Source organism: Bos indicus, chromosome 19 (assembly GCF_029378745.1).
Source record: "Bos indicus isolate NIAB-ARS_2022 breed Sahiwal x Tharparkar chromosome 19, NIAB-ARS_B.indTharparkar_mat_pri_1.0, whole genome shotgun sequence".
Classification (NCBI taxonomy): domain Eukaryota; kingdom Metazoa; phylum Chordata; class Mammalia; order Artiodactyla; family Bovidae; genus Bos; species Bos indicus.
In genome coordinates, this window is record NC_091778.1 from 18,480,059 (window position 1) to 18,498,544 (window position 18,486).

At 53.2% G+C, this 18,486-nt stretch overlaps 1 protein-coding gene across 1 annotated transcript in view; it reads left to right on the forward strand.

The window, feature by feature from the left end:
- The window catches only part of LOC109573181 (acid-sensing ion channel 2), a 296,000-nt gene extending 278,876 nt beyond the window's left edge, over positions 1–17,124 (forward strand). Inside the window, exons 5-10 of the mRNA XM_070772693.1 lie at positions 2,032–2,088; positions 3,771–3,924; positions 5,973–6,064; positions 10,028–10,107; positions 13,588–13,656; positions 16,162–17,124. Coding sequence (XP_070628794.1) covers positions 2,032–2,088; positions 3,771–3,924; positions 5,973–6,064; positions 10,028–10,107; positions 13,588–13,656; positions 16,162–16,263 — 554 coding nt within the window. The 3' untranslated portion in view covers positions 16,264–17,124. The remainder of the gene's footprint in view (positions 1–2,031; positions 2,089–3,770; positions 3,925–5,972; positions 6,065–10,027; positions 10,108–13,587; positions 13,657–16,161) is intronic.
- Positions 17,125–18,486: the final 1,362 nt, after the last annotated feature.

Sequence of the window (18,486 nt, forward strand, 5' to 3'; positions counted from 1 at the left end):
AATGCACATAGCCATCACTAGAGGCAGTCGGCTTGTCACAGCTAGCAGGGGTTGGTGCTGACTGGGGCAGGAAGAGCTTGATTGAGGCTACAATCAGTGGCCTTGGCTTCCAACTCAGCTCCCGCCACATGACTACTGTGTGACCTGGCACAAGTTACTAAACGTCTCTGTTCTTACCTCCATCGTCTTTAAAACACAAACGTTTGCTGTGAGGGTAAAATTAAGCTAAGATATAAAAATGCTTTGTTGGGAATCCCCTGGAGGCCCAGTGGTTAGGATTCTGAGCTTCCAGTGCAAGGGGGCCTGGCTTTGATCTCTGGTCAGGGAACTAAGATCCCAGAGTGCAGCCAAAAAAAAAAATGCTTTGTCAATTGCAAATGTCAGTGGTGACTGTGTTAACACATGGGGAAAGGGAATTGAGAGTACTGCTGACTGAAGACCTACTATGTGCAGGGAACTTTACTATTGTATTTCATGGCTATTGTTTCATGATTATATCATACTTTAAGTTTATCTAACTAAATCCTGACCTTGGACATTTCGCTCATTACCAATTGTTTTCTGTCATAACCAATGCTGAAATGAACATCCTTAGAGCTAAATTCTGAACGATTGCATTAGGAATCAGTAATTTCTCTAGTAATCTAAATTTAGGATTATCAATCTTTAAAATTGCCTCTGAGAAGCAGGCAAAGACAGAATGGAATAGAAGACAAAACAAAAAGAGAAACATATCAGTTACATTCTTATTATTAGAAAAGAGGAACCATTTCAGTTCTTCAGCTCTTGGGGAAAAAAAGTGTTTAGGGAAAAAATAAGAGGAGGATATTGTGGTGAACTTTGACATTTGTTGTTGTTCAGTTGCTAAGTTGTGTCTGACTTTTTGCGACCCCATGGACTGCAGCACACCAGGCCTCTCTTGTCCCTCACCATCTTCCAGAGTTCACCTGAGTTCATGCCCATCAAGTCGGTGATGCCATCCAACCCTCTCATCCTCTGCCGTCCCCTTCTCCTTTTGCCTTCAACCTTTCCCAGTATCAGGGTCTTTTCCAATGAGTTGGCTTTGACTTTAGCATGTGCGAAAAGAAAAAACAAAGTTTCTGGATTTCTACAGAGACCAGAGAGAATCGAGCACTGGTAAATGCTATCTGGGCATCCCTGTGGCTCGGTGGTAAAGATTCTGCCTGCCAATGCCGGAGATGCGGGTTCACTCCCTGGATTGGGAAGGTCACCTGGAAAAGGAAATGGCAACCAATTCCAGTAGTCTTGCCTGGAGAATTCCATGGACAGAGAAGCCTGGCAGACTACAGTCCACAGGATCACAAAGAGTCAGACACAACCGAGAGACTAAACAACAAACACGCTACCGGCCTGATGCTCAGACTGCGTCACCAGCCAGTGAGGTTTCCCCATGGAACCTGAGCCCAAGCAGGCAGGAGAGATTTTAATCGCTCCCCACATGACACTGTTACTGGCATCTCAGTTATAATGTGGAATGAAGGGCACAGCAAAGAGGAGACTGACCAAGCAGCCTTCCTCACCTGTGGCAGCATGCTGTGATGGAAAGAGCCCTGGGCTCGGGAGCACACAGACCTGGGCTCCAAGCCCACCGCCATCACTGCAGGCCTGGGAGAGCAGGATACTTAAACCTCAATTCTCTCATCAATAAAACAGACACTGTAGTTCCTATTTCCAAAGGTACCTAAGTGGGTTAAAGGGGACAATGCATGCCCAGCGCTTAGTAGATACTTGCCACTGCCTCCCTATGTCAACACTTTCCTTTCACCTGTATGAACCAGGCTGTCTGACCTGGGGGAAATTAGCTAGATGGCTCCTGTTATCACAGAGAGGATCAGAGCCCAGTCTTCTGGTCCCCCACTATCCCCTGGCAGTCCTGATTGACAGCTGCCTTCTGACTGTCCACTGGTGAACTGCGACCCTTCCCAAGTACCCCGATGCAATCCCTTCCCCCGGCCCAAGGAGGGGAGGGGTTGCTGCCTGAGTACCTCTCCCTGTCTTTCTTCTTTGCAGGGGATGCCCCTTTCTGTACCCCTGAGCAGCACAAGGAGTGTGCAGAGCCTGCCCTAGGTCAGTACCAGGGGCCCAGTGGAATGACGGGGGTGGGGGCTGCGATTGAGACCTTGGAGCCCTTCCAGGTGTGGGAAAGGGAAATAGGGAAGGGTGAGGGGGAAAGAGGCTGGACAGGGTGGCATCCCGGCAGGGACAGGAGAGGGAGGTGGAGAGGAGGAAGGAGAGAAGGGTGGGCGAGGGAACTGATGCTAGTGATGAGGGTGGAAACCCAAGTAAGGAGAGAAAGGAGGCAGAGAGGTGGGGACAGAGAAGGGGTGAGTTTTGGGGCCGCAGAGAGCACTGAGGAATGCAGAGGAGCAGGCAGAGATGGAGAGAGGATGGACAGTGGGCACCGAGTGGGCGCCAAAGGAGCTTGGCGATACCTCCTGGCACACACCCTGGAGGTTATTCCCAAGCTGTCCTCTCTGCATTGTTCCCTTGAGCCAGGAGAGGTGAGGTCAGGCAGAGGGGTGAGGCCCAGTGTGCATTGCTCAGGGACACAGGGGAGGCAGGAGCACCCCCACCACCGCCTCTGCTCCTGGGGGTTTGTTGGCCCACCCCACTTCCCACCCCGGGAAACTTCCAGTGACGGGGATCACACCAACAAGCTGCAACCCCAGAGCGTGACCCACTCCACACGCCCGCCTCTCCGGGATCTGGGAAATGATTTACAAGCAAGACAAGCAGTGGGTATTTAAGTCATCCGGACTCAAGTTTGTTCAGCAGTTGTACTTGCTGGATCTAAGTCGAGTAGTTCTGGACTCGCATGTCCAGATGCCTCCAGGAGGGCTGGTTGGAAAGAGGGACTTCCGGTGAACACAAAGACTCACTCTGTGTCCTCAACCAGCTGGCAGAGGCGGTGGGTGCTGGCTATGGAGCCCCCCAAGGGAAAACCACGGAGCCTAGGGGTTCAGATGCAGTGGCCTCCCACACTTGCCTGTGATGAACAGCCCCCTTTGCAGATGAGATCTGAAGCTGAGAGCAGAGAAGACAGCCCTGGGATGGTCAAAGGTCCAGGACTCCCTTGGAGCCCCTGCTTCCAAAGTGGTGCCCATACTCACAAAAGTTAACCTAACAGTAAAGGAAGCAGGAGGAACACAGAACCAAGAGTAACAGAGAAAGGACTTCCCCGGGGGTCCAGTGGTGAAGAATCCACCTGCCAGTGAGGAGGACTCGGGTTCAATCCCTGGTCCACATGCCGAGGAGCAACTAAGCCCCCGTGTGCCATAACTAACGAAGCCCATTTGCCCTAGAGCCCGTGATCCACAACAAAAGAAGCCACCCCACTGAGAACCAGAGAGAAGCCCCTGCTCGCCACAACTAGAGAAAAGCCCATGTGTAGCAACGAAGACCCAGCAGAGCCAAAAATAATAAGTAAATAAATATTAAATTTAAAAACTCAGCTGAAATGGATGCAGAAATTATTCAGATAATAGAGTTAGTTGACAAGTACATTAAAAGAGTTATTTTTTTTAAAAGAGAGTAACATAGAAACAGTGGGCACTTTTATGACCGCTCATACCCCCATCAACCTCCAGCAAACGCCCAGCCCCACTTCTCTCCACAGCCCCTCACCCTTCATTCACACAGAGGGCACCTCCTCCTCTTCTCTGCTGCAGGAACCTGGGACCCGGCTACTCTGGGCCCAGAGGTCCCAGTCCCCTGCACTCCACTCAGCCCTGCCTCCCTCTCCCCTGCAGGTCTGCTGGCAGAAAAGGACAGTAATTACTGTCTCTGCAGGACCCCCTGCAACCTGACCCGCTACAACAAAGAGCTCTCCATGGTGAAGATCCCCAGCAAGACATCAGCCAAGTACCTCGAGAAGAAATTTAACAAATCAGAAAAATATATCTCGTAAGCTAAGTGGACATGGTGGAGAGGGGTGGGGGGAGGAGGGACCAGGAAAAAATGGGGAGGAGGGGGGGACAGTCAAGGAAGAGGACAAAGGTAAGCAGTTAGTTCCATCTGGCAGACGTTAATTGAGCACCTGCTCTTGGCCAAGTTCTGTGCTCAGACTCAGAGTATGAAGACAAAGCATGTTAAGAGGCAGCGCCATCTTTCAGGAGCTTACAGACCCGCAGAGAGACAAATACACCATTGAAAGCTGTCCAGGCTGGTGCATATAATAAGAGAGGTTGTTGGCCGTACCCTGCAGAGGGGTGCTGTCAAGGAAAGTTTCAGAGGTGTTTTAACAGGATGCAGAAGAGTCTTCCAGGCAGAGTTTGCATATTCTGTTCCCTCTGCCTAGAATGCTTTTCCTCTCACTCTTCACCCAACTGGTTCCTCGGTTCGCAGGTCTCCATTTAAATGTCATGTCTTTGGACCAATAATTTAGGCCCCCTCCTGTCATTCTTCTCTCGAAACACTCAAGTGTATTCCTTTATAATACTCGCCACTGTGTGTAATTCAATATTCACGTGGCTGTTTCCTTCAATTACCTGCCTGCCTCTTGAGGGCACGAACCTTTCTTTTTTGTTCTCTGCTGTGGAGTGTCTGGCACAGAGTTGATGCTCAAAAAAATAATCTTTGAACAAAATAAATGAAAGGAAGACACAGGAGAAGAGGGTGTCACAAGAGTACAGCAAAAGGAAGCCGGGGGAGGTGGATGTGGGTCTTATAGGCTGAGCTGGGCAGGGGTGGGAGTCAGGGAGTAGATTTGATTCTAAGAGGGTAGGGAGCCACAGAAGAGCTTCAGGTAGGCAAGTGATAGGGTCTCATCTGCATTTTAGACTACGTGTTCTATGGTAGAACCTTCTAGAAATGTTCTATCTCCATGATGTCCTATGTGGTGGCCACTGGCCATCTGTGACCATTGAGCATTTTAAAGGCAGCCTGGCTGACAGAAGCACTGGATGCTAATTCTGTGTTATGTGGGCTAGTCTAGAGGTTTTAGAAGACCTGGTTAGGAGGATGGATGAGCAGACAGATGGGCAGAAGGGAGCCTGGTGGAAGGCAGTTGTCATAAACCAGGCAAGAGATGGTGGATAGCTCCTGGGTGAGCCCCGGGTGGAGAGGGCTCCTCTCGCTCCCACCCCCGCCCCCATCAGGTCTACAAACCTGACTGCCACCCCACCTTAGTTCACATGAGCTCCTCTGGCCCCCAAGGCACATGATGGATGCAGGGTGTTAATTTCAACCCTCCTCCAGCCTCTCCCTCCCACACAGTCACCAGTTCTCATCCTGGGACGGTGTGTGCCCCTTGAGGGCAAGAGACACTAAGAGCATTAGTGAGCAGCATCAAAGAATCAGGGTAATTATCGATAGAGGAGGGGCCAGGCCCTGCAGCTGCAAACATTCTGCTGACGGTAATGGCTTCTCTCACCAAGATGTTTCTCATGAATACAAGTGCCCCAAAGAGCAGAAGGGAATCAAGGTGCTTCTGCCAGAAAACCCCACAGCCAGATCCCTGGCTCCTGCAGCTAACTTGGTGATGCTGGGGTAGGGCCCCCACCAGAAGAAGCTTGTCATCAATCTCAGTAAGAACTGAGGGCCTCCCCAGGGTGGGCAGGGGAGGTAAGTTGGGGGCAGGCAAGCAAGCCTTGTTAAGTGAGTTCTGAGCTCACTTGCACATAAGGACCCAGGCAGACCATCTGGAGCATAGAGACCTGGAGGCCTGGGGCAGGACTCCTGGAAAAGGGGGCAGAGAGAGGGTGGGTTAGTGATAAGGGGCCAAGGGGAGAGAGCTAGCATACCCCTCCAGGCCCATGAAGAGCAATGGGCTGGGAATCACGACTTCCCGGTTCAAACTCCAGCTCTGTGGCTAACCGGCTCTAACTTTGAGCCCGTTGTCTCACTTCCCTGGGCCTCTGTTTCCCTTTCTGTCCATGGGAAAATCGTATGATATGATCCCTGTGGATCCTGATGATTCTCACCACGTGTGACACTGAACGTTTCCCCTGCAGAGAAAACATCCTCGTTTTGGATATATTTTTTGAAGCTCTCAATTATGAGACCATCGAACAGAAGAAGGCATATGAAGTCGCTGCCTTACTTGGTAAGTCAGAGTGTCCATTGCACAAATGCCCAATCTCATGGGGATGGACAGGGTCTCAAAGAGTTGGACACAACTGAAGCAACTTAGCACGCATGTGTGCATGCATTATAACGTGGGGCTTCCCAGCTGGCTCAGATGGTAAAGAAAGGGGGTTTGTCCATGATGCAGAAGACGCAAGTTCAATCCCTGGGTCAGGAAGATCCCCTGGAGAAGGAAATGGCAACCCACTCCACTATGCTGGCCTGGAAAATCCCATGGACAGAGGAGCCTGGCGGGCTACAGTCCATGGGGTCACAAAGAGTCAGACACCACTGAGCAACTGAGCACCCAAGGGGATGGGAGGAAGCGGGGATGGGCAGGTGGGTGGCCTGAGGGTGAATCTATAAGAGTCCAGCCTTTCATCCACTAATTGCTCCCTCTTCCCTTGCACTGCTCCTGCCCCAGAGTGGGAAGCACTCCATGCGGTGGTGTTAGGCCCAGTTCATTCCTTGGTCTAATCTCAGTTTCCCCATTGACACAATGAGGCAGGTGAGCCAGCCATTTTCTCGGGACCCTTCTGGCGCTGCCTTCTTAGATGCCACAGTCTTCTGCCCCCTGATTGGAGTCAGAGCCCTGGGGCCGTGGCAGATAGGTGCAGCGGGGCTGAGCTATGGATGGGTCCAGGCAGCAGATACCACGAAGGTCCCACCCATGGAGGCTCCACCTGGAAAGCAATGTTGCCACGTTGAGAACGCCAGGTGCCCCTGGACTGAGAGCTCTTTGTCAAACACTAAAGAAGGGCCATGTACCCCCAGAAATCTACAAACCTGACCGCCGTACCTTAGTTTACATCAGCTCCTCTGGCCCCTAGGGCACATGGTGAATGCAGGGTATTAATTTCACGGTGTCCCAGCCCAGCTAAATCTAACAAGACCCCAGGGGGTTAAAAGACCTGCCCTGAACCCATCCCCCCAACTCTCACTCACTCTCAAAAAAGGATCCGATGTCTGTGGCTTCGAGGAAAAATCACTCTTGTTGTCTCTGTGAACTGAACCAGGTGAGAGAGGCATCCTGAGCGGGGGGCAGGGGAGACAGACACCTTTTACCTGGCAGTTCAAGGGGAGCACAAGTCAGGGGCTGCTGCACACCAGCCCGGAGAATGTGGGCAGGTGGCTTCACTTCACTGAACCTCAGGTCCCTCGTCTGTAGAATGAGTCTAATAAAACCCTCTGTGAGCTTGCCATGATGGTGAAATGTGATCAAGCCCTAGCCCACAGAAGGCCCATAAACAGTGGTTTCCAGCAACCAGACAGACACTCTCCCAGGAAGCGGCAGACACCGCAGGGTCCCCACTGGGCTAAGGTGGTCATCACTAAGGGCCTTGGAGATGGTTGTGGCCAGAGAGGGACTGTGCTGAGACTCCCAGGATGGGGCGGGGCTTTAGCACCTGTCACCGAGGACACGCCCCCTTCCCTCTGCTCCCCTCCCACACACACGCGTGTGCGCTAGTGCGCACGCGTGCTCTTTCACACGCCCACCGCGGAAAATCTCACTGCTGTCTGTACCTCTCGCGAGAAGAGCGAGTGCCAATTGCAAGCCCTGAGTCAGGAAGTTCACGCTGGCCCCTGTCTTCCCGCCCTGTGGCCGCTTTCCCCTCACTCAGAGAGCATGCCTCACCCCAGCGTACACACATGCACCAGAGTGAGCCACACACACTAGTGCACACCTGCACAGACCCACGTGCAAACCGCGCAACTCCAGAGACACGTAGGTGCACACATGCCTACACACCTATACCTGCCATACACAAGCACGCTCACACCTCCTCTACACATTCAGAAGCACTGTGCCCACCCCCACAAAGCCACCCCTAGACACACTCGTGTGCCACCTATATAAAGCCATTGGTGGCCAGATGTAAGGCCTGCTTCTGTCCCAAACATGCACACACAATGCACCTGGCACGCCCTGCACACTCCGCCACTGGGCTCACACATACACCCACCCCCCACAGGCACGTGCATGTATGCACGCCCCAGTGAGCCTCCATTAAGGACATTAGAGGGGGTGGGGGGAGCGGGAAGGAAGCGGGGGCTCTGGTGAGCCCAACACCAAGTCCCCCTCCACCCCGGGAAGAGCTCTCTTCCCACCATCTCAGCCTGCTCAGCTGGGGATGTGCTTGTTGGCCTTCTCCTAGCCATCATCAGGGGAGGAGTGGATAAGTGTGTCATCAGAAAGTTCTCAGACTAAGAGGTCAGCCTGGAATCTCCAGGAGGATGGTACACCCACCCCCATCAGGGCCCCCACTCCCAGCGCTCTTCCTAGACCAGCAGCTCACAGTCCCAGAGGTCACACCTGGAAAGGACTTCACTGTTCATCTCCTCCAACCCTCCCCCAACCACCTCCACCACCAAATGTTCCTGGTAGGCAAAGCTGTTTAGAAGGTCGGGGCTTATCAAAGACACACAGCCAGCTGATGGCCACCCTCCATATTCACAGCCTCAGAGCCCTGTGCTCCAACATACTGCCTCTGGAGCAGAGCGTTTGGGGGCTTTCAGGGGATCAGAACCCCCTTAAGAATCTGATAATAGCTTCCGAAATACGGACTCTCCAGCTACAAATGCCCAGGTACCCACACGTAACGATTTGCATTCAATTCAAGGAGTCTCCAACCATCGTAAGCTCCCACAGGAGAGTGCTTCTCAAACTCTGGTGGGCTGGAGAACCACCTGGGAACATAAAAATCCTGACCTCCAGTCCCAGAGACTCTGATTGCATAGGCCCCAGGGCTTCCCTGGTGGCTCAGATGGTAAAGAATCCACCTGCAATATGGCAGACTTGGGTTCAAGCCCTGGGTTGGGAAGATCCCCTGGAGGAGGGCATGGCAACCCACTCCAGTATTTTTGCCTGGAGAACCCCCATAGACAGAGGAGCCTGGCGGGCTCCAGTCCATGGGTCTCAAAGAGTCGGACACGACTGAGCGACTAAGCACAACAACAGGTGGGTGCAGGCATCTATACTGATTACAAGTCTCCCGGGAGTTTGATACAAGGGGATCAGAAGACCCCTGGTCAACGGGGTCATACACTCAGGGCAAGAACCTGTACTCTAGAAAGGGACCAAAGGACTCCCCTTGTGGTCCAGTGGTTAAGAATCCGCCTGCCAATGCAAGGGTCCAATCCCTGGTCCTGGAAGATCGCACATGCTGTGGAGCAGCTAAGCCTGTGCACCGCAGCTACTGAGCCTGTGCTCTAGAGCCTGCGAGCTGCAAGGCTCACGCGCCTAGAGCCCACGCCCCACGAGAGAAGCCACCGCAGTGAGCAGCCCGCACACCACAGGGAAGAGTAGCCCCTGCTCACCGCAACCAGGGAAAGCCTGTGCCTAGCAATGAAGGCCCAGCGCGGCCAAAAATCATAAAAATAAATAAAAAATAAATAGAAAGAAACCAAACATTTACCTTTAGGGAGGGGAGATAGATGCTTCCAAGGACTTTATCCCAAGGGTCAGAGGGGCCTCAAGATAGCTTCAAAGGCCCTGTCGTAATTGGGGGTGTCTCTTACGTGCCTGCTCCCAAGACCCCCACTCAGACACACTGACACACGTCTCAGGCTTGACTGTGCCCTCACCCGGGCAGGGACCACACACGTCTCATCTGTTCCCAGCCCGGAGCCAAAGCTGGGCCCCAACGTTGTGGTTCTGAATGGAACTGAACCAGGCCGTCAGCACGGGAGGTCCGTTCCAGGCCCCACAAGTAAACATCCAGGTTAGTTCCCACCCCTATGGGTGCTGAAACCCAGCAGCTCTCAGAGCAGCGCAGTGAGGGAGCAGCTTGTCAAGGGCCTGCCCTCCAGCCACCAGGCCCAGGCCCCACCTCTGGGAAGGGGGCCCCTCTCAGAAAGCCTGCTTTCCGAGTTCTCTGTCCATCCACCCTTCCAGAAGCGCTGTCAGGAAAGCCAAGTCTTTCTCTTCTCTCTCTCTCTCCAGGTGATATTGGTGGTCAGATGGGACTGTTCATTGGTGCTAGTATCCTCACAATACTAGAGCTCTTTGATTATATTTATGAGGTAAGATGCGGGATTGCTTGTGGGGGACCACCAGGCGCCCTCATCCCGCCCCGATGCCCAGAACCAGAGCATGGAGCGGGGAGAGCTCGGCCTCCCTCCACCCAGGGCCGCCTCCCCTCCCTGTGCATGGACACGGTCTGTCCCTGCGCCCCAGGCACCGGGGCGGGGTGGGTAAGAGACGGAAGCCGCAGGCCTGTCCTCGGAGCCGTCTACACCCGCACGCAGGGAGCTGGAGGGATGAGAAGGGGGGATGAGACAGTGCAGGGGCCGGCGCAGAGCCCCTGGGCCTCGTGTGGGGCTTCACACCTGGGTGTGTCTGCACCCGCACACTCACACCACACACACCACACGCTTATAGCATACGCATACACTACACACACACACACACATACACACCACATGCTTATAGCATACACATACACACCACACACACACACCCCACACGCTTATAGTATACGCATACACAAAATACACACACACACACCCCACATGCTTATAGCATACACATACACACCACACACACACACCCCACACGCTTATAGTATACGCATACACAAAACACACACACACACACCCCACATGCTTATAGCATACACATACACAACATACACACACACACCACGCTTATAGTATATGCATACGCAACATACACGCACACACACGCACACACCACACGCTTATAGCATACACACACACAACATACACACACATATACTCCACACACACACACACACACACAACCACACGCTTATAGCATACACATACACAACATACACACACATATACTCCACACACACACACACAACCACACGCTTATAGCATATGCATACACAACATACGCACACACACAACACACTTATAGCATACACATACACAACATACACACATACACACACCACATGCTCCACACACTCACACCACACACACACACATACACACACACCACACACTTATAGCATACACATACACAACATACACACACACATACCCCACACCCTCCACACACACACCACATGCTTATAGCATATGCATACACAACATATGCACACACCACACACTTATAGCATGCACATACACAACATACACACACACACCACACGCTTATAGTATACCATACACAACATACACACATCACACACTTACAGCATACGCATACACAACATACACACACATATACCCCACACCCTCCACACACATACACACACAACCACACGCTTATAGCATACACATACACACACACACCACACACTTATAGTATACCATACACAACATACACACACACACCACATGCTCCACACACTCACACCACACACACACATACACACACACCACACGCTTATAGTATACCATACACAACATACACACATCACACACTTATAGCATACGCATACACAACATACACACACATATACCCCACACCCTCCACACACATACACACACAACCACACGCTTATAGCATACACATACACACACACACCACACACTTATAGCATACCATACACAACATACACACACACACCACATGCTCCACACACTCACACCACACACACACATACACACACACCACACGCTTATAGCATACACATACACAACATACACACACACACACCACGCTTATAGCATAGCATGCACAACATACACACATGTACACCGCACATGCTCCACACACACATGCCACACTCCACATCCAGTCCACACACACACCACTCACATACACATGCTATACACACACACATCGCACACACTAATGCCACACTTACATATAACACACACACATATACCCCACACACTCCACACATACATGTGCCACACACACGTATACCACACACTCCACATACACATATTCCACACACACACACACCACACACGCTTCTCCCATACTTATACACAACATACACACACACATATACCCCACACGCTCCATACACACTCCGCATACACTCCATGCACACACCACTCACATACACTTGATATACACACACACATCACACACACTAATGCCACACTCACACACAACATACACACACATATACCCCACACACTCCACACATACATGTGCCATACACACTTATATCACACACTCCACATACACATATTCCACACACACTTATACACACTGCTCACAAATACACACATATGCCACAGGCACACGATATATACTATACACACACACCACTTGCACAGACGTGACATGCACATACATCATAACACTAATACCACACTGACATATAATACATACACACACATATACCCCCCACACACATATTCCACACACACTTACACCACACTCACACACTGCTCACAAAGACACACGTACACCACAGATAAACCACATACACTGTACACACGCACCATTTGCACACACATGACATACACACACACTTATACCACACTCACACACAACACATACACACACACCACACACACACATACCATACTCATACACCACATATGCACTCACACTCCACACATGCACACACACACATATTACACTTATACCACACTCACACACTGCTCGCAAATACACCTACACCACACACACACACACCACATGCACACACACACACCTGCCCTCCAGGGGACCCATCACCAGAGCAGCACCTTCTGGGGTCCAGGCAGCTTTAGGGAAGGAGCACTCCTGAGAAGTCATCAATCCTGAGCAGGAAGAGCAAGGGCACTCCAGCCACTCTGGTTCAGGGAGCTGTCGCCCTCAGGAGGCAGCTGGAACAGTCTCTGGAAGCTTCTCACACAACAAACAGCAGTTTCAGGCACTGTGTGCTCTGGAGGCTCATCAGTCTTCCTACTGAATTCCTCCCAGCCCTGGGCTGGCTCCAGGGACTCCAGAATCCCCCAGGGAAGCCCAGGACCGCCTGGGTCTCAGCCCAGCAGATCGGGCTTGCAGAGCAGTGGCCTGCCTCCCAGAGGGGACCGGCAATGGCCAAAGGCCACTGGGGGTCACTGTGGGAAGTGGTGGGCCTGGGTGACCAGGGGCCTGTGGAGTGCCACACCCCACCTCTCAGCATGGTGACCCAGCTCCCAAACTGGGTTCCATAGCCATACTTGGTTCTGCCCTGTTTAATCATTTTTGTGCAAAGATGCACAAAGTTATAGAAATTGAATCACATCAGAAAACATATTTAATAACTACTCTCTTATTGAGAATGAAATGTTAACACAGTTGTGTCCCAACCTTGTGAACTGTGGAATTGTCAGGCCTCAAAAGTGACAAGTAACTATCCCCCCAGGACAGATGGGGAACCAGCCACGCTGAGAGACCACACAGTCTCTAGCTCCTGCACCAGAAGCTTGGCTAGGCACCCCAGTTTGGGATGCCAGGCTGGGCTCCTACCAACGTCTGTCCAGCTGCAGCCCGGGCTGCTGCTGCCCCTGCCTCCCCAGCCCAACCATGTGGAAGGAGGTCTCTCTCGCTACTTTGATGCCTTTCTCCCGGCCTGACCTTCCTTCCTGCCTTTCTTGCAGCTGATCAAAGAGAAGCTATTAGACCTGCTTGGCAAAGAAGAGGAGGAAGGGAGCCACGATGAGAATGTGGTAAGGGCGGCCGGCAGGGGGTTGCAGGTTGGTTAGTTCCTTGGTGTGTACAAGCCGTGTGAATGCAGATGCCGGTGCCAGGCAGGACAGGAGTGCTCCGTCTCACACCTTTCCATAGCTCAAGACCGTCCGCAGCTCCCAAGTCCAAGGACACTCCAACTGAACCCTGAGCCTCTCTCTGAGACCCATCCTGGAACCCAGCTGTAGATTGGATCTGCTCCATGGATGCAGCAGAGACCAGGAGATGCTTCTGCCTGGACCAGCTCAGCTTCTCCCCAGCCAGAAGCCATGCCCCTGTTCTCGTGCCTTGGGAGACCAAGGAGAGGCTCCATGTAGGCCCACTCCCTTATTCCCTAGGTGGCAGAATGTGAGCAGGAATGTCCCTGTTACTCTACCCCATTTGAACAGGACATAGGGTGTGGGGCCCTCTGAAGTAGTGGTGGTGTTTCAGTAGCTAAGTTGTGTCCCACTCTTTGCAACCCCATGGACTGTAGTCCACCAGGCTCCTCTGTCCGTGAACTTCTCCGGGCAAGAATACTGGAGTGAGTTGCCATTTCCTTCCCCAAGGGATCGTCCCAACCCAGGGATCAAACCCGTATCTCCTGCTTAGCAGACAGATTCCTTGAAGTAGGTAGAAGCAATAACACCCATTATAACTGCTGACCATTGTAAGCCTGGTATGTGTCAGGCACTGTGTTATGTGCCTTAAGAGTAACACGTAGTTTCAGCCCTAGAGTCACCTGGAGGAAGGGCTGTTTTTATCTCCATGTTGTACATGAGGCGGTTGTGGCCCAGAGGCCCAGGTTACACAGCTGGGGAGGCACCCTAGCCTCCTTCCTACTCTGCCTCTCTCCTCAAGTCTAAGAGGCAGCCCCTCTTACACCGTCCACACTCTCCTTCCCAGATTCAGTCTGTTCCTGGACCCTGGTCTCCGCTGAAGGTCGTGGGTATCCCCCATGTCAGCACCCCCGCCCCAAGAGAACACCGCATTCCGTGGCCATTGCTGCCTTAAAATCATAACATCCCAAGTGGATCCCAGCCTCCTCCTCCTCCTATCTGGGCTCCCATTTTTGCTCCAGACACTGTTTCTCTACTCATCTCCCAGGCTAAACATCCCACTTTGATTCTCTCGGGTCCCTGCCGCTTCTGTTTGAACAGAAGACAGCTTCTGTGGAGGGGAGGGCAGTGTGGGTGGAAGGAGCTCCGGGCTCTGAACTCAGTTGACCCGCCTGGATCCCAGGGCCCTTCTTCCCAGCTGTGCACCTGAGGGCACATCACCTCCCTCTCTGAGCAGCTGCCAAACCACTGGGACCTCAGGGGGTGCCATCAGATTAAATGAGACCAGGCCCTGGGAAGCAGTGAGCTTCCAGTGACTAGTCTGTAGTAAGCACTCAGCGAATACAGGCTCCCCTCCCCTCGCCCCACCCTCTCTTCTGCCTTCAGAATGTCTCAGAGACATAGCCTCCTCCTTTGCACCGCTCCCAGCCTCATCCTCATCTAATCTCCCCCGAATTCTTGGCACAGAATTCCGCTCACATCCCTCCCAGCCTCCAGCCCTCTGCAGGGCCAGGAATCACCCAGAAGACTCAAAGCCACCTCAGCCCCACCCTGCTCAGGGATCCGAGATAACCCTTCTCTGAGGCCAGCCTAACCCCAAGGTCCTTTGGGGGCAGCTGGGATCAGGGGTCAGACTCCCAGCTGTCAGAGACCTCCACTGTTTTGCCTCAGCAATCAGGCAGCCGCTCCTGCCCAGGCCAGGCCACAGGTGGCCCCTCCTCCACCCCAGGTGGGCTCAACAGAGGTCCAAGGACGAGGACGGGATGGGTCATCCACACCACAAGGTTACGCACCACTCAGATGTAGCTTCCAGTGACACAGCAGGGGACCTCTGGAGAGGCCCACAGGATATAAATACGGGATATATTGTACAGCACAGGGAATACAGCTACCACCCTTGGGTTGCTTTGTTCTTTATAGATGTGCTAAGTCACTTAAGTTGTGTCGGACTCACTGAGACCCCACGTGTAGCCTGCCAGGTTCCTCTGTCCATGGGATTCTCCAAGCGAGAATACTGGAGTGGGTTGCCATTTCCTCCTCCAAGGGGATCTTCCCCACCCAGGGGTCAAACCTGTGTCTCTTATGTCTCCTGCATTGGCAGGCAGATTCTTTACCACTGAGCCACCTGGGAAGCCCTTAGAGAGAAGGTCAAACTAGCTGTTAAACCCCATCACCAGGAAGCTTCCTCTGTACTCTGGGGCGTGGGGCGGGGTCGGGGGAGCGCCTAGGTGGACAGTGGAGAGGATTCTGAAGGCAGTGAGCCCCCCACCCCCAGCTTCATGACCGAAGGTGGCAACCCAGCACCGGAGGGGTTTGGGGCGGAGCAGCAGTGCCCGGCAGAGCCCAATGTGGGCTGCACGGTTCCCAGGGCCTGGGCTGGGCTGCAGGGACCCTGGGACACATTTTTGCTGAATGAACATCAACAGGCACTTTCCTCTTCCCCGCCAGAGCACTTGTGACACGATGCCAAACCACTCCGAAACCATCAGCCACACTGTGAACGTGCCCCTGCAGACGGCCCTGGGGACCTTGGAGGAGATTGCTTGCTGACGGCCCTCGGACCACCCGGCACCACCACCCCCGACCCCCAAACGGACCTGGCCCGGGACCAGGACAGGGGACCGCAGGCTCAGGTCGGATGGCCCCTGCCCACCGACGGAAAGAAGCAAGAGCCCCCTATGCACACATAGCAAACTCTGCTGAAACCTCGCTCCGGCCACGTCTGGCACGACGCGTCCTCGGGCCCCGCCGCCGCGCGTCCGACCCTCTTAGGAGAAGTGAGTCCCGCCCTGAAACTGTCTGAGAACCGACCCGCCATCACATCTCACTGCCAGATGTACAAAGCACTGCATGCTCCGACCCTCACGGCGCCGCGTCCGCGTCTTTCTCCGTCCGCGACCCTCGCCGTGCGGTTTCCAGCAGCCCTGCAGAGGGACCGGGTTCCAGCGCCGAAGTGCACCACCACGAGGCCGCCCTGGAATCACACCTGCACACTCCAGAGGGAACCCGCAGAGCCCTGGACGCCGTCCGGTCCTCTTGTCGTTCGTGAAGGTTCTTAACCTGCCCACCTACCCCGCCCTCCGCCTCCCCAGGCCGGCCCACAGGGTGCCCGGGGCCGCCCTCCTCCCCTCCCAGGGGCCCGAGACGGAGGTGCGGCGGCCGGGGGGACACAGCCTCGGGGCCCCCGCCGTCGGCTCTCCCTGTGACACGGATTGTACAGTCTGATTCTGTCTCTTCGCGGTGGGGCGAGCTTTTTGTTTGTTGATTTGTTTGTTTGTCGGAGATATGTTTCCTTTCGTTTTCTGAATCTGGGTTTTGATGTTCCGAGCTTTGGTTTGGTTTTTCCATTTTCTCTGGCGTTTATTTATTCGTGCTTCCAATCACGGTCATATTAAAAGCTGGTCTTGTGGACATGGCCGAGTCGTCTCTGCCTTTTCCCTACACTCTTTCTCCCCAAGATGTTAGCAAAGGGCCAGACCTGCCAAGTCAAAACCGACAGATAGACAGACATAGATGATAATAGATAGATGACAAATAGATGGGGAGATAAAATTTATGAAACACTTACCTTTACAAAACATGTACACTCTTATTCTATTCTGTCCTATCCTGCATCAAATACCGTGCTGATTGCAACACGGTAAATGGCTTCACCACGCCCACAAAGACAGGGAGGCAGGACTCGCTGCCCAGACCTGCAAACCCTAGAGGAGGCTTTCACATCGCTTTCCCTGGGTCCTCCTGACCCGGTCAGTGAATTCGGTCTGGACACCTGCCCCAGCCTGGCCTCCCTCCCGCCCTCCTGCCTTTCCCATCCCACTCTACAACCCACCCCGTCTCCCCATCCAACAGACCTGCTTCTGCCTTGCTCCCCATGACTCTAGCATCCTCCTGAGAGGATGTCCATGTGGGAAAGGAGGTGGGAAGATGCCTCTGGTGGGGAGAGAACATGCCCTTTCAAGCCCCTCTGTGGCAAGAGACAGCTTTCTACTGCTCCAGCAGAATGCTTGCCCTCACAGCGCCCTGCTAATTCCACAGGGGCAGCTCCTGTAGTCTAATCTTTCACTGCCCCCCAACCACTCCCAACTCAAAGTCACCCCCAAAGTCATGAAGGAAGACCTAAGATGGTTCATACCTCCCTCTTCTTGCACAAGTGCACAGAAAGTGCTGGCTAGACCAGGGGTCTGGTCCCTGCTTTGCTATCCAATCCCTGTCTTTCCCTCTCCTAACACAAGGAAGTGATGGATGAGATCATGCACCTCTCTGGGCTCCATTCCCTCCACCTGAGGCTGCAAATAATACCTTACCTGTCTTCACAGATGCTCTCCAGAGGCCCCTTCAGACTCGAGATGCTAGGACAGCATTACTCCCCCTGCCGGTGGGACAAGGTACACCAGCCACACTGACGCACAAGAAGGACAGGACCTGGTACTCACAGGGCTCCAGGGGGAGCTGGGACAGAGCACAGCCCTGACGCGTCCTTCCACGCATCCTTTCAGCTGGCATTGGCCACGCTGGGGTTTCATTTCCAGAAACAGGATGCAGCCACTGGAAGGGACCTTTTAGATTTCTATCTCTGCTGTAACAAAACAATAAACCTAGTGACTTTAAAACAGTACAAATGTATTATAGTCCTGGAGGCCAGAAATCAGACGTGGCTGTCACTGGGCTAGAATCTAGGTGTCAGCAGGGCTATCTTCCTTTCAGAGGCTCTAGAGGAGAAGCTATTTCCTCACCTTTTCCAGCTTCTAGTGTCTGCCCACATTCCTTGGC